Source organism: Prosopis cineraria, unplaced genomic scaffold (genome assembly GCF_029017545.1).
Source record: "Prosopis cineraria cultivar Desert tree isolate PC_DT_omini unplaced genomic scaffold, ASM2901754v1 PC4, whole genome shotgun sequence".
Taxonomy (NCBI): Eukaryota; Viridiplantae; Streptophyta; class Magnoliopsida; order Fabales; family Fabaceae; genus Prosopis; species Prosopis cineraria.
In genome coordinates, this window is record NW_026555335.1 from 37,780,539 (window position 1) to 37,804,447 (window position 23,909).

Below are 23,909 nucleotides of genomic sequence, written 5' to 3' on the forward strand. Positions count from 1 at the left end.
TCCCTTATGTTGAATTTGCTCCCCTTTGTTTGACAATTTTTGTTAATAATATAATAATAAATATTAAGTAATAAATAATTGTGGGACTCACATCTTATTATAAAAACCTCCTTTCCTTTTCATTTTGGTGCACAGCTTTCTTTCTCTTTTCTTCTTTCCATTTCAAACTTTCGCATAGCATTGTTCATTTTATTTAGGTAAGGTTCTAAATTTCTAGATCATTTATGTATACAAAATGACTTTATATTTTCAAGTCTCTTCATAAATATTTTTCACTCATTTGAAATTATATAACAGTAGCATTATTTTGATGTATAGAGAAAATTTTTGATTAAAAATTTTCTGTAGGATAGTTAATATGATGTTATGATAATTCAAAAATAAATATCAAGGTTACCGAAAGTATAATAAATACTATATAATATTTTTTTGAGGTTGGAACTTAGATTTGAGAATTTTTTTAATTAAATTCTATACCTATATGATTGAGCTCATGTTAGATATGAGATATTGGAATTTTTTTCTAATTATTAGATATTTATTTGAATATAAATAAATATTTCTAAGGCCATAAAATAGTGATTTGAGGCCTGCGGGTAATTTTTAAATTTTTAATTTATTTTTAGACGAAAATTTGGAAAATAAATTGATAAAATTTTGATATTATAAATGATTTAAAACTTAGGTATAGTCTTTTGAGGTATGAGAAATTCAAAAAGTAATTTAGAAAATTAAAAGAGGCATTAATTTTGAATTAATATTAATATCTAAATTAATCCTAAATGTCTAACTATTTAAATTAGAATTATTTATTAATTTCAATAAAAAATTAGCATTTAGTATTATAAAATTAATATTATACATATATTATTAAATGGCTGTGTAGATTGTTTTGTCCAAGAGAGTGGTGAAAGAGTTGTGGTACAGGGAAATGTGTTGGGACACGATGTAACTATTATCAATGTGTGGTAGTATGTATGTGTGTAATTAATTGTGTGTTTATTATGTTATTTGAAAAATATTAATTTTGTTGAGAAATAATATATATGTATATTTTTGTTTGGAAATAATTGCCAAGTAGATTAAATTTATATTATGGGTATTTTGTGAATATTGGCACTGTTGAAAACATAAGATAAATTGTTTGATTGATATAAAAATGTGCTAAATGATTTTTGTTCGACTGTTACAAATGCACGACTAGTTGGAGTACATTGAAAATTGTTCGGTAGGAATTTTTATTTGGTTGAGTTACCACATACTAAGCCTTCATTAGAATCAATGTGTGGCTTGTAGCTTGGTCTAACTTACTTTTGGCTAGGTGACTTAGCATCCGAGCATGGCGTAAGGAGGGATACAAGGTGTAGTCATGCTAATTAAATAATTGTTTGGATTATTGTTTTATATGCCCACTTAACAATCACATGACTAATTGCCTCATGTACATTATTACATAGTAATAATTGATTACTGAGACTTTTAAGTCTCATTCCTTGTGGTTATTAATTTTTTTTAGGAGCGTGTTCGAAGAAGTACTGAGGCATAATTTGGTGTATGAGACACCATTTTTTATTTCAGCCTCTTTATTTTCATTAATGATGTATATTATGCCAACCTAGAATGGAGATATATATATATATATATATAAAGCATATAGATTTTATTTATTATTGTACTTTATGTGCCAAGAGAATTCTATCTTTCTCTTATGGCCCTGTGTATCTGTGAAGTAAAATTTCAATCAATTATGCCCTATGTGATAGTTTTTTGTGGTTACTAGTGTTTGAAAAAGTATAATTTGGGGCCTAAGTTAGATATCCATAGTAAAAGCATGGTTTGTTAAATGTTGCTCAATTGACCATGGTTTTGAAATTATAATAGGGATGTACACTTGAAGTATTTAATGATTGCTTTTCTTAATTACTATGGTAAAGTAAATTTATTATGTTTGAATTTTTCTACAATGATAGATTCTTTTTATCATGATAGATTATTTGTGAAATATTTTTATAATTATTTTTTTACCATGGTAGAGTTTAAAATTATTAAAATAATTTATCAAACTATTAATTTGTGAAAAATAAGTGTTAAAATTTAGGGTTTTACAGTTGAGAGGTGAAAATGTGATATATATGTGATTGATTTGTTGTGGTGCATCGCATAAGTCCTTTATAGTTCATTGAGTATGATCTAAGGGTTGGTGTGAACTTTGTCACTTGAATTGAATATTGGACACTTAAGTTTTGTGTTAATAGTAAAAATGGGTGAGTTTGGATATGGGTATCTAACTTTTGATTGGAAAATAATTTCAATATGAAACCAATACCACTCGCTAAAGCTCAAAGAAAACTTTTTATAAACACCTAGATCACCTCAATTGAACGTTAAATGGAAAAATGAGACACATCAAAAATTCTCCCTAAGAGTTGTCATTTAATAGCAAAATTGTTACCATAATCAAGCAATGTACTATGGCACATGGCACAAAGGCAAATATGCTATAGTGTGTTTGCAATAAGCCACAACGCACCTTTATCTTTTGTGCTAAAATGATGTTTTTCAATCTTAATGCAAATGCTTTAATACAATTCAAATTCCCGTGCTTCTATAAACTTGTTTGACTCTAATTTTTTGCTATGATTTGATATTATGATAATTTGAAAGCTTTTAAAAACTTGGGATCTCTTATATGTTAATTTACAAATTTGGTTCTTAAGTTATTCCTATGATTATCTTGGATTTTGAAGATTAACTATGGATTAGTAAGGAAAATCCTACACTTCAAGTCACTATAATTGAAATATTCATAATCAATGAATGAAAACCCAGATCGAGACAGGACCAGTTAGTTCAACCAATAATTTGATGAACCAATTAGTTGGTTGGTTTGATTTATGATCTAACTTGAGGTAGTGTCAACTTGGACTAACCCAGTCGACCCATGGGTGACTTGATCAACCTTGTCCATTTATTTGAAAAAAATTATTTTTTTAATTTTATTGGTATTTTACTGAGTTTGCTAAATTTTTATTGGGATTGTGCTGCAAATATAAGATTTTTCTCTGTTTATTAAATTTTTGTTGGATTATTTGAGCAAAACTAATGATTTTTATTTAAATATTCATTTTTTCATATTCAAATATGAATATTTTTATGTATATAAATTAAATTAAATTATATTATTTTAATTAAAAGCAATTTAACTTCGAGCTAACCCCCATTTAAACCACCAACTCTTGACCCATTATTTTGACTGGTTCAATAATTGATTCAATTTTCAATACTTTGTTCATAATAACACGTTTTGTTTGGAAAGTTCCTCATCCTTACAAATTGCAAAGCACATGGAATAACACTAGTTTAAATCTCGAAGGTTGGAAAAATTTTATGGCTAAAAAAAATATTATAGGTTGAGTTTAGTGAAAGAAACTCATAACATAATAAATTAAAGTTTGAATTCTCATAAGAAAAATATTCATGTTTATTAGAACCACTTTTACAAGGTTGCTTCTAATATAAATATATCTGTATACAGCTAACTTTAGAGAGGATTCAAATCTCAACCCTTATATATGTAATAATTTAGTTAGAAAAGATCTACTATTTATCATTTATATTTTGAGAAGATAATTTTCATTGTCAGGACATTCCTCATGTTATAAAAAGAATATTTGCACACACTAAAAATTATTGACATTTTTTAATTTCAATAATTACATTCACCACCCTATCACCAAAGCAAAGTGTTGTGTCAGTATGTGTGTGTGTGTGTGTGTTTTTTTTTTTTTAGGTTTTTTATTTTCCCGGGAGGGTTGGGGGGGTCAATTTGGATTAGGGAGGATAGCGCCGGAATCACTTTCCCTGAAAGTCAAGAGACAGCATGAGGAAGAAATAACTGTAAAATAACTTTTTTTAAAAAAAAAGAAATGGATTGAAATTAGACCAAATAAAAAAATATATAATTGGGATCACTTTTGGTTGCAGTAAAATAGAAATGGCGGGCAAATTGTAAAAAAAAAAAAACAAACAAACAAAGATAAAAATTAAATAGGAAATAATAATAAAAACAGTAGACAGGGGTTGGCAGATTTTGGTTCAGGATTTGGAAATTTCACAACTCACGGGCAACAGTCCCCCGACACACTCAAGTAACAGAGCCACGTACTGCCAAAATCCTAAATCAAAGACTGGCAGCACTGTTCAGATCGGTTTTGTTTGCCCTCATGCCCAATTCTTCCTATTTCTTGTCAAATCATAATTCAAAGCAGGCTAATTATTTAATAAGTAATATCTATCACTTTCTTTCGTATAATCATTATTTTAAAAAAAAATACCTATGTCATTCTAAAATTAGTTGTTATTTTTAGATAATAAAACTTTTACTCCACAAGTTTTTTTTTTTTCAATTGTTGATTTGGTAGTATTTGTATTTTGACTCCATACAAATCAATCATTATAATTTTTTGAATTAAATAATTACAAAGGGAAGTGAACCCTAGGTTGTATCTAATCAAAAAAATTATTTTAACAATTTATTATTTTAAAATATGATTTGAACTTTGAATTTGATATACCAAATAAAAAAAACTACTTAACAGTACTTGCTTCAGGTCAAATCAAATGTGTATTTTTTAAAAAAAATAAAAAAATGAAACAAAGAATATCTAATATTAAGTAATATCTCGCATAATTTTTAATAATGAAAATAATTTAAAAATATGTAAATAAAGATAAATTAAAAAAGCGCATGTTGGGGACGAGAACGTATATACATATACACATATACGTATACATAAATACTTACAAGGCGGAATTAATGTTTAGTTTTATGTCATATCTGGGGGATTCAGTCTGAGCTTGAGGGACTCGGTGTTATCAAGGGAAAACCGAGGCAAGTTACGTTATTTTTTGTGTGTGGACGGCCTTGGCTAGCCAAGCCAACAACAGATGCCGATCAATCAAACCACTTCTTCCACATTATGGTCCAAATCGGTACCATTGCTTTTGTCGTATATATTCAAAAGAAGCGAAAAAAAAAAAAGGGCATGCCACGCCATTATTTTTAGTCTCTGCTTTTTCAAACTCTGCCTGCCACATTGACAATGAAAGGCCATGAGCCAAGGAAACACACTACATCCCTTTCTTCTGCTTTCTCTTCTTTTCATGTCCTTCTCTCTCTGCCAAAGTTTAAACAAAGAAACAAAGCAAGAAAAACCCGTTTGAATGACAGACATATAGACCAAGGGGTCCTCTGCCTCCAACTTTTCTTTCTTGCTGTTCGGACCAACAATGTCTTTTTTTGATTCCTAACCACACCGCCAAATAAAAATCCCAACCAAAAAATGAGTTCTCATTTCTCAGTTCCATTATCCATCATCTTTGACTGTACAATTTGAATCCCCTCTCCTCCATGCCTAAACCGGTAAATAAACACTACTACACCCTTCTCCGCATGGCACAATCTTCCACCAGGAAAAAAAAAACAATAGGACAAAAAATATACATATGCTTCACGGCTTCACCACATGTCCTGGGATGTACAAGCTAAGTTGTCAATCTCTCTCCCCAAATAAAAAAAACAAAATGATATCCATGCCTCCTTTTTTTTCCCTTCCCTCCCCCACTCTTTTTTTTCTTCTTTTTTAATAGTGAAAGAACAGATACATATTACTTTAATGTGTTTGAAAATAGGTTAAAAGAAGATGATGAAACAACCGAATTGATAGAGCTTGGGACACTCCTCCCCTACCCAATTTCTTTCTGTAACGGCTATGAGAAAAATGTAGCCATCAACAAAAACCTCCAAGTTGTGTTTGTTTCGCAGCATTCACTGATATACATGCCCTGTAGGGTCATCTGAGAATAGGAGTGTTGTCACCTTAAGCTTGCTCAAAATTAGTCATGGTTCAATTCCAGAAGTTGTCACTTTCTTTCCCTGCGTGTCATCTATCCTCTACAAAGATTCTGTGTATGAAAAACCTAAATCTTTTTGAATATAGCTTGGGTTCAACGGCTGAGATGGAGGTGGGATCCACTTGCAGGGACTTGTATGCATGTTCTAGCTTTTTTGTAATATCATAGTCTTGGAGAATGTCAATGATACCAAAGAAGAGGATGACGTCTAATATCTCACCACCGTCATCACCACCATCAGAAGGGGGTGAATTGCTACTTCCACCACCCTTTTGCTCCAATCCTACCCTACCCACTCTCTCAGCCCTGGCCGGCGTGTTTGTTCCTAACCGGATTAGAGGCTCCCTGGTATATAAATAAAAAACGATTATGCTTAAAATCAGAAACCAGCAAGAGAATATCGATTAAACTCAGCTAAAAATTCAAGTTACTACAAACCTAGCTGTTCCATACAAATATTCACGGAGATAACTTTTTTAATAAGGCAAGCTGAGTAACATCTACTTGCTATATGTTTATAGGAGAATCTACTGACAAAATATTTGCATAATCAAGATACAAATCACCTTTAAAAAACAAGGGAGAAAAGGAAGTATCGTGTCTAACATAGCAAAATATCTATTTATGATTCGAGACCCGGCATCTATAACTGATTCATTTACCTACCGTTTGGCTAACAACGAAAGCTTTGCACATATGAAGATCACAAAGACCCCACCAACCATTATTGTCAACAAAACTGACTTCTGTTTTGCCTAGACATCACATGTCATCTTCAGCACATATCAAGCAACAGAACAAATTCATAGAAAGATCACTCAATAGCCCACTCCCAAATCATATTAAAAACGGCAGTAAAATATAGTGCTCATTCATAGACTTTTGTTTGTTTTTCAGTTGTGGCCATTCCCCATTAGCGATTATTTGCATGCGAATGTGCCATTTTGATATTTTAAGATAAAAGTATTCTACTTGTGTTTGTTGAAAACCTGGGTCTTTGTGCACTAAAGCTTAAGCACGTGGCACATGCCAGGAAGTGAAAGGAATTGCCATCAATGGGACCCAAACATGAGATTGTTGACTTGCTTTCCACAAAAAGAAATCATAGGTTGTAATTTTTATACAAACCAAAATTTTACAATGTTTAGCATATAATTGCATAAAATTTTGTGAATCCCACAAACATTTGCTTTTGAAATATACAAGCTAAAAAAAATATTTTTTTCGAATAAAGAGGCAAGCCTGGGGCTTGAGACAAGCTAAAAAAAGATGCAAGGAGAATAACGCTAAAACTTTAAACGGTTCATTTGATAAAGACAACTAGTTACAGGTAAAAAGAAAGAGACATACCGGCTACTAGGTATCCACCTCATATCCTGCATCTCATCGCCAAGAAAATTTCTCTTTCCTGATGCAGCCATAAGCCAGCATATTTTATGTTTCCGGGTAGTTCAATCAAACCCAACATAGAGCATAAGACAAAACTATAAAGCAAGATAAATGAAATATATACCTGAACGCAAATCATATGGTGAACTTTTCTTTTCATCATCTGAGTAATCATCACGAAAATGAAGACCAATCAGAAGACTGTAATCCATGATTCCCTCTGACTCCAAGAATTCACAGTCCCTATCCAGTTGCCTGTGTAGAGTAGAAACCATTAAATGAGACCACTATGAAGTACGGAAGGAAAAATGTAAAGTAGTATGCATCATAGAAACTATACCATTTAAACTTCTGAAACCAAGAATGTTCCAGGCGAAAGACAAAATTAAGATCAAGGTCTTTGAGGGTGGTGGTCTCATCAATTTCTTCCTGGGGCTTATCTGTTGTGCGACCATGAGAAGAACCTTTGAGGTCGAACCTCTTATGGATCCGGTACTCAGAACAGAACACATTGCCCATTACAATAAACCTGGTCTGGTTTTTCAAAGAATTTCTTAATTTCTTTACTTAAATTGCGGCAAACAATTTGGAAAATCAATCACTTCACAGCAAAATTTTCGTCATAAATCATACCTTCTGACCCCCAATAGGCTTGACACAATGAACGCCGAGGAATTTCGTAACAAGGGAGTTCTTGTACTGACAAACATGGTTGTAGTAACTTGGAAGCATCCTGATGAGCACCTGACAAGGCCACTAGTGATTATGGAATGCCCAAAGAATAGTAACCATAGCTCATTCTGAAAGCGAGATCTTACCTCACCAGAGATGCCTATAATTTTCTTTACAAAATTAATGCATTTTCCAAGTATGCCTATGATATTCTTTACAAAATTAACGCATTCCAAGTCTATAGGTTTGCAACTAACCTTGACTTCCGACTTCTTCACGGTTTTAATAATGAATCTGTCATCTTGAGTAAGGTAAAAGAAGCTTCCACTTTTCCCAGGAGATGACATCTCTCTGAGTGAATCATTTCCGCAAATAGCCAGCATATAATCCGCCGGATCTATTGCAAATAAATCCCTTAAATGTCTAAATACCCAACCAAGAAGGAACCACGGAGAAATATGCATAATTAGTTGATAGTCAAATTTTCCATACATGGAAATAAAAAAGAACTAATCATTCAAATTTATCTTCACCTGAAGACAATTGGACAGTAGTCTTTCCACCTGAAGTCCACTGACTGATGCGGAGGCGTAAACTTAGATCCTTCTGGTGGAAACCTTGTCCAGAACTTCTCCTTTGGATCAAAATCTCCCTGCCTGAGTTCTCGCATAACGGAAGCATGCTTCCCAACAGAGTACCTGAATTTTACAACAATTCTGTAACAATTTGAATTTCTCGACGGATTATAACAAGTCAGATAGGCTAACGGAAAATACCTGATACCCAGTTGAAGATTGAGCATCAGATCGTAATTCTTATGCCCCTTCGATACAGTTTGACCTGGTCTCTTGAAATCGCCATCGACTGACCGACATGGACTCTTCTGGAACTCGCCGGCAGTTGCTTCTTCTCCGTGAACAGATTCGCTAACGTCGCTGTATAACTCAGATGGCTCAACGATATCGCAAGTAATATCTCCAGCTTCTCCATCAAGTTCCCAGATGCAAATCCGCGGGAAATTGACATTCTTCGATCCGTCCACCGACGACCTCTTGCTCGCCATCATCATCTGAGCATTCTTCTCCCAATTCCAAGCAGAGCTGCTTCCGTCTGCCCAAGTGAACACTCCCTGCCCCTTCGGAACACCGTTCTCCCAAGAACCCTCATATCGATTTCCATTTGTCCAATTCAAAACTCCTTTCCCTGAGATCGCACCACTCTTCCACTCACCCACGTACTCATTCCCATTCTTCCACACGTACCTACCTTCCCCATCTTGCAAATTGTTCCTCCACGATCCTTCGTACACATCCCCATTCGCGTAGCACTTCTCACCAAGCCCATGTTTCCGATCAGCGACCCACGTCCCACGGTACATCTCGCCCTCAGTACCAATGAATGTGCCGTGCCCATCTATTCGACCCGCCTTGAATTCACCCTCATAGGTAGCCCCAGATGGCCAGGAGAACTTGCCTCTTCCACAGGCTTTACCTCTCTTCCATTCACCTTCATACATGCAGCCATCCGCCCACAGATATTTACCTGTGCCGTGCGGCACATTCCGCAGTAAAGTGCCAGTATAAAGATCTCCGTTCAGGACGGCTTTCTCTACGGTGCGGGTGGTGACATTATTGGGGGCGGAGGCAGAGACGGTAGGTGTCACGCGCCGCAACCCAGCTTGGGTCCGAGGCCGACCGAGCACTAGACAGGGAGGTGGGACCACTAGCTCAATTTCTTGCTCTTTTAGTTCAGATTTTTTCTTATTCACTTCGTTGGCAGCAGGTGTGCTTGGATGATTGATGCCTTCTTCAGAGGGAATGAGGATCGTCTGTTGCATATTTTTCTCGGTGAGTTTGTGGGCGAATCACAACCGACGGACATTCGCCGGATAATGAAGCGCCGGCAAAAGAGAGAGAGAGAGAGACACACACACACAGGGGGGGGGAGAGTGAGACGGAAAAAGAGGTTAAGAAAATGAGAGAGAGGGTGTGGGGTGGAGGCGGGTGGTTGGTGGCGGTGGCGACCACATTGTGGAGGTGGCGTTTGCGCTGCTAGCCTGTGAGAACAAGAGGTAGCCAGAAAGAGCAGACTCGTTTTTGTTGAGCTGGTTCGCTACTCCTTGACTTTAATGGGCGGCATGACCTACGTCGGCCTCTCTCCTCCGGGCGTCTCGTAGATTTTAGCTTTGTGCGCTAATGCCTCTTCCTTTCATGACACAAAAGGGGCTTGGTTTGGATACCCCGCCCTCGTTAATTCACACATTCATAATTCACAATTAGCGACTGGTTATTCACAACCAAAATATATTTTTTTAAAAAAAAAAATATTTTGTGTTTTTAATTATACTTTTTGCCGTAAAAAACTATAAGCAGTTTTCAATAATAATTGATATACCAATAAAATTATTATTAATGATATATATTTGCCCTTAATCCTAATTTATGATAAGTGAGAAAAAGATAATAAATTCACACTAAACACAAGAATTTAGGTTAATAAACATGAGTGAAATGGGGAAAAAAATCTATAAATATCAAACTACTTATATTTTAAATTAAGATTAATTGAGAAAAAAATGGCTTAAGTTTTGAAACGAAAAGTGTGAGACAATTAATTATTAATACTTACCAAATTTGAACTCTCCAGGTACTAGTCTCAGGTTGCTAGTTGTCTTTGTAAAATAATATATATATATATATATATATGATTAACTATTAACATAACGTAATATTTTGGCCAAAATCATAATTAATTATAATTACAATTGATTTATGGCATCACGGTAACTATTTTGGACTTCCTTTCTAAACTAATAGTTTCACATATGTGAATAATTTATTCAGAACTTGAATTTTGAATTAATTATATCTCTCACGCGACGCAGGTGGAAACAACAAATACATGTCCATGTCGAAGTTGGCAATAATAAGGAATTGAGTGAACATTTTGTAGCTGTTCAGGATTTGGTTTAAACCACCAGAGTAACTGAAAAAGGTGTATAGTGCGCTAATAATGAGAACTACAAATTTAAAGGGTGTAGTTGTAATTAAGGCACAAAAGGCGTTACGAAATGCTGGCAGTGAGAGAGGTGGTTGTCACGTAGGAGAGAGATGCGGCAATGTTGATGCGCGTGAGAGGGATGATTCTGAAACTGAATCTCAAGAATGAATGTGAGTGGAACAATAGTGAATGAAATGCAAGGCCTCGCATGGCTGTCTGTATTGTAGAGCCGTGTACTCATGTACTAATTAATAACATAAATAAGCACTGTACTATAGTAACATAAAGTAAGGTGTGCTATTGGATTTGCGCGCCGAAACATAGCGGCTAGACATACTGGTCAACAACATGTGGCCAACTAAATTCCATGCAAGCCAAAAAAAAAAAAAAGTTCATGTCGTTTGTGTTAATTAATTGTCTTTTCTTTCTTCTCATAGCAGTGTAGGGTGGTTCTGCCCAGAAAAACAAATGGTAATGCAGGGTGGTGTAGGCAACTAGGCATGCAGAGTTCCAAATTGTATTGTTGTTGGATTATTTTAAAACGGTTTTAGTTTATTTATAATTATAATTAAAGTGCTAAATTATTTAAATTAAATGGACAACGGAATCTTATTTAAAATAATTTTTGTCTTCACTAAAGATTAGAAAACCCGAGCTTGAATTTGCTCCATTATACATGTCCAATTACTCATGCTTTAATCAAAATTATGAATAATTTAGTTTAATCAAAATTATGAATAATTTAGTATTCATGAGTCAAATGCATCTTTCCAACTTCATACAAAGTTGAGTGCGCAATTCGGAACTGAGTATAAAAATTTATACCTTCTTATAAAAATGTTTTGTATATTTTGGGCAAAAGAGAGTAAAATAAAAAAGTAAGATAATCAAAATTCATGAAATGAAATAAGAGCGAATGAAAATTAAATGCTTCTTCACGGGGGATCCCAAATGCTATACACTACTTTTCCAATTTTTTTTATAAATTATTTTTACTAACGTTATCATTATTAATATAAAAAAGTATAAAAAATAAAAATATATAAAATTTTAAATATGTCTCTATATAATAAATTTAAAAAATAATATTATATTTTTTTATAAAGGATAATTTTAAAAATACATTTAAATATTATATAAAAATCACACCATTAACTTATAAATAAGATTAAATAAATTTTTTAAAATATGTATTATAAATGAGATTAAAAAGAATACAGTGAATGACAATTATTTATGTGTTCGGTTACCAGCCAACCTAGGAATTGTAATTATATAAATAAAATAATTCATTTACATTTTTTTTATGAGGACAATTGTATATTCAGGAATTATCGTTGCGAAGGCGGGACAGATAGAAACATTCAATCAATAGAACAATAAAAATAATTAATTTACATAATTATATATCATAAGACTTTTGAGAGTTGTTGAATACTCCCTCCATTTAAAAATATAAAATATTTTTTAAAAAATTAAATGTTTAAAAATATAATGTATTTTTAATCTTTTAAGATATAACTATTATCTTTTTTTTAAAAGTGCCCCTATTAATAATGACTTTATATTTATTATAAAATATTTAATATAAGTAAATATGAAAAAATAAGATTAGTTGAAAAGTAAAATTCGATTAAAAATATCCTACATTTTTTAACGGAGAGAGAAAGTACTTTTTTTTTTTTTGACGAGCTATTGAATGCCAGACATAGAATAAATCATTAAAAAATCATTCATTTAGGGAGTAAGGAAATATAATGTAACATCCTGATTTTTTTTAAATATTTTTTAAATTATTTAAAAATGTAATGTATTTTTAATCTTATTATGTAACTATTATCTTCTTTTTAAAAGTGCCCCTATTAATAATGACTTTATATTTATTATAAAATATTTAATATAAGTAAATATGAAAAAATAAGATTAGTTGAAAAGTAAAATTCGATTAAAAATATCCTACATTTTTTAACGGAGAAAGTACTTTTTTTTTTGACGAGCTATTGAATGCCAGACATAGAATAAATCATTAAAAAATCATTCATTTAGGGAGTAAGGAAATATATAATGTAACATCCTGATTTTTTTTAAATAAAAAAAATATTGTTGTGAAATTTAAATTTTTATTAAAAATATGATGATAATAATAGAAATTTATATTATTTGAGATTATTTAAAAATAATAATATGGTTAGAAATTTAATTATGAATTTAAAACTTAAGTTTAAAAATTATATAAGAAATATTTTATTAAAATATAATTTTAAGATTTAGAATAATAAAAAAAATATGTGTGTGTGTGAGAGTAAAAAAAAAGAAAGAAAATAAAAAAAGACGTACTGTAGAAGTCCCACATCGTTTAGATGTGGGAAGGTGAAACGCCTCCTCACATATAAAAGGAGGAGGCGCATGCGTAAGGAGCAAAAGCAGAAGCAAAATAAAAAAGTTTGTAATTTATGAAAATTGCAGCTAAGAATCCAAGATGCAATTTAAAGAAAATTATAAATAACGGCCCAAAGGTTTAAAAAATTAAATTTAGACCTATAGTTTTTTTAATAATATAATTTTGAGACCCACAATCCCATTTTTATATTATTTTTCTCTCTTCCTTTCACGTTACTCGGCGTTTTCTCACAAGGGGACATTATTTTCTTTTTCTTCAGTATGTTATAACTTTCCTATTTAGATTAGCATTTAAAAATTTATTTAATTACAAAATTAATTTTATAGTTATTTTCTAAATAATATTAGCTTTCTAGTGATATGATTATTTTGTACGATAGAGCAAATATTCTGATTAGGATTTTTCTATAGGATAGTTAATCTAATGATATGATGGATTAAAATATAGATTAAGGCTCTTAGGAATATAATAAATATCATAGAATATTTTTCTTGAGGTTGAAACTCATGTTTAAGAATTTTTGAGTTAAAATCTAGATCTATATTGTTGAAATTATATTGAATCTGAGATGTAGGGATGAACCTCTAATTATTAAATAGTTATTTAAGTATGAATAGATATTTTTGAGGTTATAGAAAGGTGATTTGAGGTTTCAAGATAATTCTAAAATTTTTAATTTATTTTTGAACGAATTTTTAGAATATAAATGGATGAAATTATGATACTAGAAATGATTTGAGGCTTAAAAATAGTTTATTAGGGTACGAGAATTTTAGAGAAGAATTTGAAAAGTTAAATGAGGCATAAATCTTAAATTAGTGTTAATATGAATTTTAAATCTAAGACTTTTTAACTCTTTAATTTAGAGTTATTTATTAATTTCAATGAAAAATTAATATATAGTGTTGTGAAATAATTATGTAGACTATACTGACAAAGATAGTGGTGAAAGAGGAGTTGTGAAGGGGAACTTGTTATTCAAGACACAAGGTAACCATTATTAATGTGTTGTGATGGGTGTGTTTGTGAATGGTTATGTGTTGTTTTATTATTTGAAAAAATTATGAATTATTGAAAATAAATACTGTATATACTTGTTTGAAATTATTGTCAAGTGGGTTAAAAATTTATTTTTGTTTATCATGATGAGATATTATTGTTCGGATATATTTCTGTTTGGATATTTGAATGATGCATGACTTGTCAGGGTATTTTAATGTATGGTGTTAATAAGAATTTTTGTTCGGTTAATTATTACCACATGGTAAGCCCTCATTGGATCCAATGAGTGGCGTGTCACTTGGTTCAACTCACCTTTGGTCGGGTGATTTGGCGTCCGAGCATGGCGAAAGGAGGATATAAAGTGCAGTCATCCAAATTAAATACTTATTCAATTTGTTTGAAAATATTGTTCGGTTAAATGTTTTGTGTGCTCACTTAGCAATCGCATGATTAATTACATCCGCATGCATCATTACATATTAATTTTTGGTTATTGGGACTTTTAAGTCTCATTCCCCGTGGTTAATATTTTTACAGGAGAGAGTCCGGCCGAAAAAACACCAGAGGTGTAACTATGGTGTATGAGATACTATCTTTTACGTTGCCTCTTATTTTGAATTATACAATGTATCTTGTGCCAACTTAGGACATATCTTCTTTGAGAAGCATGTAAACTTTAATCCTTTTTATTAAAAGTATTTATATGATCAAGAGGATTCTGTCTGTCTCTCTTGATTTATGATCCAATTTAAATATCATGTCATGAGGATTATGTCTGTCCCTCATGATTTTAATTATTTTTTGAAATATTTTAAGACCTGTGGTATGTCTTGAATGTATCATGGTAAAAACAAAAAAAATTTTTACCATGATAATAGTTTTAATAATTTGTAAAAAATTAGTTTGTAAATTTAAAGGTGTTACATATATGTCATGCAGATGGTAGCGGAAATAAATTTTTGATAACATTATTATTAGAGGGTAAAATCTTTACAACAAAAAACTCTTACGCGTAATTATACAGATTATCCGTATTACTAATTGTCTTCGTATCAAAAATAAATGAATGTATTAAATAACTATCTTCATAGAGCATGAACAATATTCATCAATCATCACACGTGTGTTTCCAACTCCAACCAAATCCAATGCCCATTCAATCTTTGAAACGAGAGAAAATTTTCAAGGGATTTGAGAAGGAACCTCACTGTTACCTGGGTGCTCTATGTTTCTATCACTTGCATTGGTGTGTCTTCAGAGCCTACCTAATCATAAGGAAGCAAGAATCACGAACCCCGCTGCCAACCTGTCTCTCGGGGGCAAAAAAAAAACAAAACAAAACAAAACAAAAAGGTAAGAGAAGATTATAATTTAATGCCATCTAGAAAATGGGAAAGGAAGTGGGCAGGGATCAAGGTCAGAGTTTCAGAGGATTTAATCAGAATATCAGTACCATTTAACTATTCAAAAATATGAGGGCAAGATTCCCAGTTCCCTTCTTCCCTGGCCTCCCAGTATCCACCAACATAACGGTAGATATTGCTGCCTTTGGCCTTCGCAAACCACCTTGGCTTCCAACCCCTCTTTTGCTTCGTCAATGCCTGGCAGTCATCATGAATGTGTTCGAGATTTGGAAAAAAAAAAAAACAAAAAACAAAAAACAAAACAAAACAGTAAAATGAACAAATGCCATTGTCTAACTCAAATAACGTAACTCAGATGCGTGAATCATACCTGCCGCTGTATTTGTTCCAGCCGGGACTTCTCAGCATTAGCCATTTCATATAGTCCATTCTCCAAATACTTTTGATCAGGTCTTAGTCTTGAATCCGTTGGTGGCAGCTTCTCCTGTTTGTGAACTCTTATGTAAGAATTAACAAATCTTTTGAAGAAAGGCATAGATAGAGAGAAAGAGCAATCTTCTAAAGAGTTACCCTGAGACCAGGTGTGATTTCATTTAATGTAATGCCGAACTGTGTGAGGTTATATTTTGTGGGGCGTTCTGGTGGTTCGCTTCGCTTCCATAGAAGATGAGGTTTTGAGGAGACAACGGAACCTTTTCCTTTCCTAGAATTGTCCCCGACTACATAATGCAAGCTCTCGTGCCACTTCCCTCGTAAAGTTGCCACTGTTCTACCTTTCTTATCTGCCACTTGGCCGTGCACCTACAACAGAACTTAAATGACAACAGACCGAGTTATAAAAGTATGTCTACCGAACGCAAAGAATCATGCTATACAGATAACTATCCAGAGATTTAAAAAAGTCAACAATTGTGCAGTTTTATCATTGACAGCAAACAATGATTTAAGTCAGCAGGAACAGACAACTTTCTGCATTATATTTGCAAACAACTAATGGATCAGCATTAAACAAAGTGGTGTGAAGAATAATATGCATGTCATTTTTTCAGACTTCAGGTATTGCTGGAGACCACATAGACCTAGATAGTATAATAAAAATCCATTTCCATGCAAACGTTTTTTTGTTTTTATGGTTTTTTCCATCTCCAACTCAAGTTCCAAGAGTCTGAAAACTATTCTAGTTGACCAAGTTATAGAGAGAATTTCTAGGAACGTGGAAGGTGTTCAGTAGATCAATAAAGTTTGCCTATGAAACCTCTAAATAAAACTCTCTTCCGTCAGATGGCCACAAGGGAGAAGATTACATGCTGAGTCCAATATAATGACACAAGTCAAAGATATGCAAAAATAAAACACTTTAAACAACCCATGAGATCGCACATCCAACAGAAAGGAACATGGAAGAATAGAAGGTGTAGAAAGGGCACCTGGTGAGGGTTTCTGTTGATGATTGACTGCTCTTTGAATTTAACCTTGCATGAGTGCTCTCGATTTCCCTCTATATTCATTGTACCGTAATGATCGCAGTAGAGTTTCCCTAAAATGAGGTTGTAAACGGATGTTGTTACCTGATGGTAGAATATTAGCTAATCAGCAGGCATCTTGGATGAGATTGGGCAAGAACAATACTCGTGAAAACACACCTTACACCACCGAAAGACTTCTCCGTCGTCAAACTCCAAAGTCAATAAACCAACAGGATCAATCTGAATTGAACGACCCCAAAATTTACTTTTTATATTGATGTCACCCCAAAATTTCCAGCAGCTGCCCTCACAGTGGCATGCAATAACCATAGGATGATGACTAACCTATTTCAAGTTAAATTACACAAGTAATTCATTCCCAACTGCCAAAACATTTAAACTTCAAGATCGTCTGAGTACAAACATACATGTATGTATGCGCGCGCGCGCGCCAATATTTCAATATGCCTATCAGATTACTAGCGCTTTCAAAATTATAGATGTTTTTTTTTTTCGGGGGATATTATAGAAAAGGCAAGGTTTTCTAACTTTTATTTAAGATGAGCACACAAAACCTTTTCAGAGATAAAGCGAATTCCCTTGTCCGGATAATCAGCTTCATACGTCTCACCCAACAAAGGATTAAATGGCTTGCAAGCCCTTCCCTCTGTGGAAGCATAACTTGAAACTGCAAATGCAGCCACATATAGCATCCTCATAAGGTTGTTTCCCTGTCACATGCACCGTAGAAGTCAGAAGGAGCATATAACCAGCACAACTATTTACTGAAAAGTGTATGAATTCGGCTAACCCTAGTGAATGATGTCATTACAAAACATTGTCAGAAGGAACTAACCATTTTTCCCCATAAATATGCTTGATCTAGAAGATAAGAGTACTCCAGGTCTTCAAAGCATTTCTGTAACAAGGAGAGGGGCTCGTTGAAGTTAGCCGGAAGACAAACTTTTGTGAGATCCTTCCCAATATTATCCTTTAAAATTGACCACAGACTGACTCCCTTCTGTTTCTCAACAGGATCAGGCAACTTCTTTCGCCGCTTGACATGAGGATAGTTGGACCCAACAGACCCGTTACTTAAATTTGCTTTGCATTCACCCTTAGGAGTCACTTCTCCAGAATCAAGTGGTGATCTCTCTAAATTAGATACATTATTTTTATCACTGACTGGTGAAAGAATATCACTTGAATCGAAGAATGCGTCGTAGTCATCATCAGAATCATCATGCCAGTCAAGCTCATCAAAAAAATCGCTTACACTCCCGTCTGTAATATATTCAAAATAAAAAATAATTATGCCTCTCCTAGAATGGTGACCCAGTGAACACAGTGGAATGTATGAAACATCATATCCCTTCTATCAAGTCTTCTCTGTTCCAAAGCAGTATTACAGAAGTATAACTGACAGGATCATGACCAGACTGAACCATATATCTCTCCAAAATTCAAACCCTTTCAGGATCAGTGCAAAAGAGGACTTAGCATGCGCCAAAAATAATCACCCATCTTTATAAGTGAGAAAGCGAACATGAGTTCAGAATAGGCACCACGATATATAACTGACGAAAGAGACAATGATTGTATAATTTCCTTTTGGCCATGCTTAGTAACCCAAACACATCATTGAAGGCAGTGGAAAAGAGAGCCTAAAAGTTAGAACCATTGAAAGCAGTGGAAAAGAGCCTAAAAGTTAGAAAACAATGTACTAACCTACAGCACATAACATTGAAAATGTGTGAGATAATCTCAAATGCAGAAAGTATTGCAAATTGTTTTCTTCTATTACCGTCAACTCACCATGGGCAGCTCTCAAACCAGAAAGAATCATATAATCTCCATTAAGGGGAAAAATGAACGATATGAATTATTTCACTGGACAAATAAACATAGATTGGAGTGTTTCAACTTTCAACGACAATTTTTTAAACCGGAAGCACAACATTGCATTACCCTTTGAAAAGGAAGTGGATATGGGTTGGTATAAGGGAATGACACTAACCGCTGTACTTCTCGTAGACTGATCTCATGGAATCTCCGTCCTCCTTTGACTGATTTCGGCTTTCATGGACAAAGGTGTTCTCCAAGTCCACCTTTTCTGTCTGTAAAAGCCAGTTGAAATAAAAGAACTTCAACCAAAAATTACAAAGGAAAAAATAAAATCCTTAGCATGGTTCAAATAATCAAACAATCTTGAAAGCACGAGAGGAGAGAAGAGGAGCCGGACCATAATATATCCCAGTCGTTCACTAAACCTCATCGCATAGATTTCGTCATTTAAAACCGTACAATGTTGTTAAGAAACAAAATTGTTTTATTGAATTTGTAATGATGCTTCTGAGCTCCACATCAATAACATAACAGTCATTACTATTCGGAAGAACTAAAAAAAGAATCCATAAAAATGCCAAGAACTTGTTAGAGTCAACAGTCCAACACGTATGAGATAATTTTAAAAGAAAGACATAGGCGCGGTCTGTTCTGTCCTTGAGACTCATTATACGCTCACCTCTAAATTGCGCAACGCGTCCACTAATTGCATCTGCTTGTTCTTGAGGATCACAATCTCCTTATGCATCTCGGTAAGTTGGTCTCTCATTATGTGTTCACTGTCCTGTATAGCAGCCTGACTGATACCCTCTTCTAGGAGGCGTTGCCTCAATTTCTCGGTGGAAATTACGAGAGACTCCGCTGGAGCCATAATCTCTGCATTTGAAAAACGAGGAAACATATCCTTTGCGGCCTGCAACGCCTCTACCCACGCTTCCTTGTCCTCCCTGCTCTCCGCCCGCAAATGCAACCTCTTCTTCGTCCCTGTATATAACGAAAACCTCCTCTCATCCGATTTACTCTCTTGAATAGAACAAACCTACACAAACGTACACGCGGCATTCAAAATTTGAAGCAGTAAACGACACACATCATAATATGATTGTAAAACTGCGAAACTGAAAACCTATAACGCTGAAATATAATTTTAAGTGTCTACATATCAGATATCAAGCATCCATTGTTGCATAGATTACATCACAAATATTCATGAAATTGAATGGAAGAATTGGGCGGAATTAAGAGACACCATGAGATGGATTTCTCCGACGGGCTTGCAGTGTCGAGACGAGCGACCTCGATGATTATATGCGCCATAGAAACTGTCTAAACCAATAAGCAATGACCCTGTTTCGACTTCACGATTGAGTACGACCATACGGGGACCGTTGATTTTGTAATAAGAAAGAACGCCGTCGAGGAGAACGAACCACCGAGGTTGCCAACCTCGACCGTAATTGATCCACTTGTATAAGATACCGGATATGCCGTTTCCGACAATGTCCTTGATCATCAGCTCCCTCTGACCCACAGGCAAATGAAGTTGCCGATAGATTTTTGACGCGGAACGCTGCGAAAAAATGGAGGGAAGCTCGTCGTAGGAGAGGGATTTGGACCTTTGGTGAAAGAAAGAGGGTCGACGGGAGTGGCTTTTGGCCGACGACGGCGTTGAGGGAAGCCTGTGATTCATTTCCGAACACGGCGACCCGGAAACGGCAGAAGAGGTCCGACCTTGTCATTTGTCACGAGAGACGTTGCCTCTCAAAAGAAGCGTTGTTGGAATGGAGGCAAAATCAAGCGAGGGGGCTCCCGCGAAGATCGTTTTGATTTATTTTTTAATTTTTAATTCCCTCTTTTTATATTTTTAAATGATGGGGCGGAAGAAAGATTTGAAAATTTGTTTCTGAGTACTAATTATTTATAAATAATAAATCAAGGAAATAATGGTTATGTTTGGTTACCTATATTTAGAACAGTTTTTTCTTCTTAAAAAATGAAAAAGCCTGTTTAAAAATATATTTTCTGTTCTCAATTTCAAAAAAATAAAAAAAATAAAAGTTATTTTTAAGAACTAAAAAAATTAGAATATATTTTAAATGTTTTAATTATTTTTTATTTTACAAAACTTAAAAAAAAAAAACTATCATGCTTTTATTATCGAGGTAATAGACCAAAAGAGGAAGTATGATTGACATTAACCGAACTTTTATACCTTTAAAATCAAAGTAGTTTTGACTCTAATTCAATTTGATAAATCCAACTCTCTAACGATTCTTATCAGCCGCAATTCCGCTCGTATCTAATAAAAATCAACCACTTTTGTTCATAAAACAAAAAACAAAAAAAAATCAACCACTTATGACTCAACATTACAGCATTTACATAACCTGTCTTGGAAAAGTTTTGGAGGCGGCCCTTGACAATTCCAAGAAAGAGCATCTTTAAAAAAAAAAGTTAATATATAATTTAAATTATGAATTATAACTGTAGGAACAATCTAAATTTTAAATTTATATTTAATACATTTTAAATTTAAGATAATTAAATTTAGAATAATTTTACCCTTATTATTAAATTAAACAAAACGTTTGTTAATTTTTAAAACGTTTGTTAATTTTTTAAAAAGGAAGCCTCATGTGCAATTTTCTGTAAAGGAGGGTATGAGAAAAGGGATAGTAAAATTTGGAAAAGATTTATGCATTAGACTCCATTTTAAAAAAGTAACAAATGTTTGGTTTATTTTAATAGTGGAATAAAATTATCTCAAATTTAATTGTTAAGCCTTTAGAATGTGGTCAAATTGCCCTTGATTTATAATTCATGATCCAAATTGAATATTAATTTTGAGAAAACAAAGATAAAAATAAAAGAAGAAACAAGTATCATTATTGAGATATCATCCCACACAATATTGGGGTCTGGTAGTTTAATTTGCTTGGATACAGGAGATCAATTGAATGTGCTTCTTGCATTTGCTCCTCCATATCCACAATACTACTTTCAGTGTTCTGTTGACATTAATCTCTCGATCTCTAGTTCTTTAGAATTTATAGCCTGTTCCAAGTTTAATGGGTCTCTACAAGGAGTTGCTAACGACCATATGACGTGTTCTTGATTATTATTTATTTTAAGAACAAGAGACATAGTCGTGGGCATCATTGTGGGCTTTTCACTTGTTGATAACTTCTTTTAAAAAATTATGCACATGTATTTTTTTGTACAAGATGCAATCTTATTTTGAGACACTATTAAACATTAAATATGGATATATCTCTTAAAAAAAATTTAAACATTGATTTATTGTGTTGTAAAAAATCACTCTCTTTTGCCAGATTTAGCCACCATTGATAGTTCATTGTTAATTGAGAGAATATCAACAAAAGACCTATGAAAGAATTTAATATTTAATAAAAATTTAGACAGATGGGATACTTGTTAAAATAAGAATTCTATTTATTAATTGTCAATGTTTATTTGTTAACAGTTCCTTTATCAAATTAAATTGCTTTATGGATCCTTTATTATTGATATTCTCCCTTATAAATTTGCCTTAGGTAAAGGTTTGGTGTTTTATCTTCTTGTTTTCTTTCATTCTAACTTCAATTTTAAGATGATCAGAAGCATCTTTTAGCTTTAAAATAATAGATTTCTTTTGCACAACGCCTAAATTCAATTTCTCCACCGATTGTACTTGTTCGTGGCCTATATTAGCCCATTAAAGTCTAAATATTTGTCTTGGTCCGATATTAGGGTTTGCTTATGTTGAGATTTGTTGGGACTTAAGCCCTTTGATTTTTTTTTTAATTCTCCCCCCTAACTCCAAAAAGACACCCACCACCCCTTGTTCAAATGCATGTGCCTTAGAGCAAATTAGGAATAAGCACCCGTTGGGAAATTTGGTTCGAAAAAAGGATGTACATTTTCTGTAACACACCAATTTTTTTTTAAATAATTTAATTCAACTATAGTTGGGTTACAGCCACCCAACACATTTTTATATCAATAATTTCAATATAAAATATTTTATAATTGGCTTCAACTCACACACTATAACATTTCAGATAAATTTTTACCTCCCACATGCCATTAGACTAAATCACATTTATCCATCCTTATACTCCCAACAAGTAAACTAAATCACATTTGTCCATCCTTATACTCCCAACAAGTAAAATAAACAATTTAGTCAATTTTCAACACAAGCCAGTTATTTGGCCTTATAATCATGCCATTTTAACCAATCCAAAGTAAACCAAATATTAAAATTACAATTATCCAAATTGTACCAAAAATAGAAATAGTTGGAAAGGCATGATTACATTTATATATTCATATAATTGACAATAAACAAAAAGCCCTAATATTGGCAATATAACACATTATAAATCATAAATTAAATACCCAAAAGAGACAGTGGATCTATACCACTAAGCCTCTGGGACTCCTCCACGTGTCACTCATGGCTCTTCTCCTAAAAATTGTTAACCACATAATGAGACTCAAAAGTCCCATTAACTAAACCCAATTTATGATAGTGTATACAAACAGTTAAGTGTGTGCTTACTAAGTGAAAATTAAAAATAATATAATTCTAACAAATATAAGAAATATTACAATAAACACAAATAATCATCCTTATATCCCTCCATTAACCTCGAACCGTAGCCCTCACTCAGTGCTAAATTATCCGGCCAAAGGTAGATTAGCTCGAGCCCTTACAAGCCAACTATTGAGCTCCAATAGGGGCGTACCACGTGGCACATAAATACAACAATAATAGCAAGTCTCCCAACACCTCCCATAATAAATAAACAAATTCATAATAATATTGCACAATTATACAATATTACAAAATTC

At 33.3% G+C, this 23,909-nt stretch overlaps 2 protein-coding genes across 4 annotated transcripts; both read right to left on the minus strand.

Moving 5' to 3' along the window:
• Positions 1-5,347: 5,347 nt before the first annotated feature.
• Positions 5,348-10,224, minus strand: LOC129309730 (phosphatidylinositol 4-phosphate 5-kinase 1-like). The gene is made up of 8 exons (XM_054951415.1): positions 8,751-10,224; positions 8,508-8,672; positions 8,232-8,397; positions 7,936-8,046; positions 7,643-7,836; positions 7,427-7,557; positions 7,264-7,321; positions 5,348-6,258 (listed from the first exon to the last, which is right to left on the minus strand). Exons 1-8 carry the CDS (start codon positions 9,809-9,811, stop codon positions 5,943-5,945), a joined length of 2,202 nt encoding a protein of 733 aa, XP_054807390.1. The 5' UTR covers positions 9,812-10,224; the 3' UTR covers positions 5,348-5,942.
• A 5,105-nt stretch (positions 10,225-15,329) lies between these two features.
• LOC129309572 (oxysterol-binding protein-related protein 1C-like) lies at positions 15,330-20,791 on the minus strand. 3 transcript variants are annotated; one of them, XM_054951189.1, is made up of 11 exons: positions 20,302-20,791; positions 19,732-20,091; positions 19,225-19,324; positions 18,064-18,491; positions 17,783-17,938; positions 17,385-17,552; positions 17,169-17,309; positions 16,312-16,542; positions 16,112-16,225; positions 15,831-15,978; positions 15,330-15,683 (listed from the first exon to the last, which is right to left on the minus strand). In XM_054951189.1, exons 1-10 carry the CDS (start codon positions 20,740-20,742, stop codon positions 15,838-15,840), a joined length of 2,280 nt encoding a protein of 759 aa, XP_054807164.1. In that variant the 5' UTR covers positions 20,743-20,791; the 3' UTR covers positions 15,330-15,683; positions 15,831-15,837. The 3 variants fall into 3 exon arrangements, with proteins under 3 accessions (XP_054807164.1, XP_054807165.1, XP_054807166.1); XM_054951190.1 differs by having other exon boundaries at positions 15,330-15,687; XM_054951191.1 differs by lacking the exons at positions 15,330-15,683; positions 15,831-15,978; positions 16,112-16,225 and having other exon boundaries at positions 16,328-16,553.
• Positions 20,792-23,909: the final 3,118 nt, after the last annotated feature.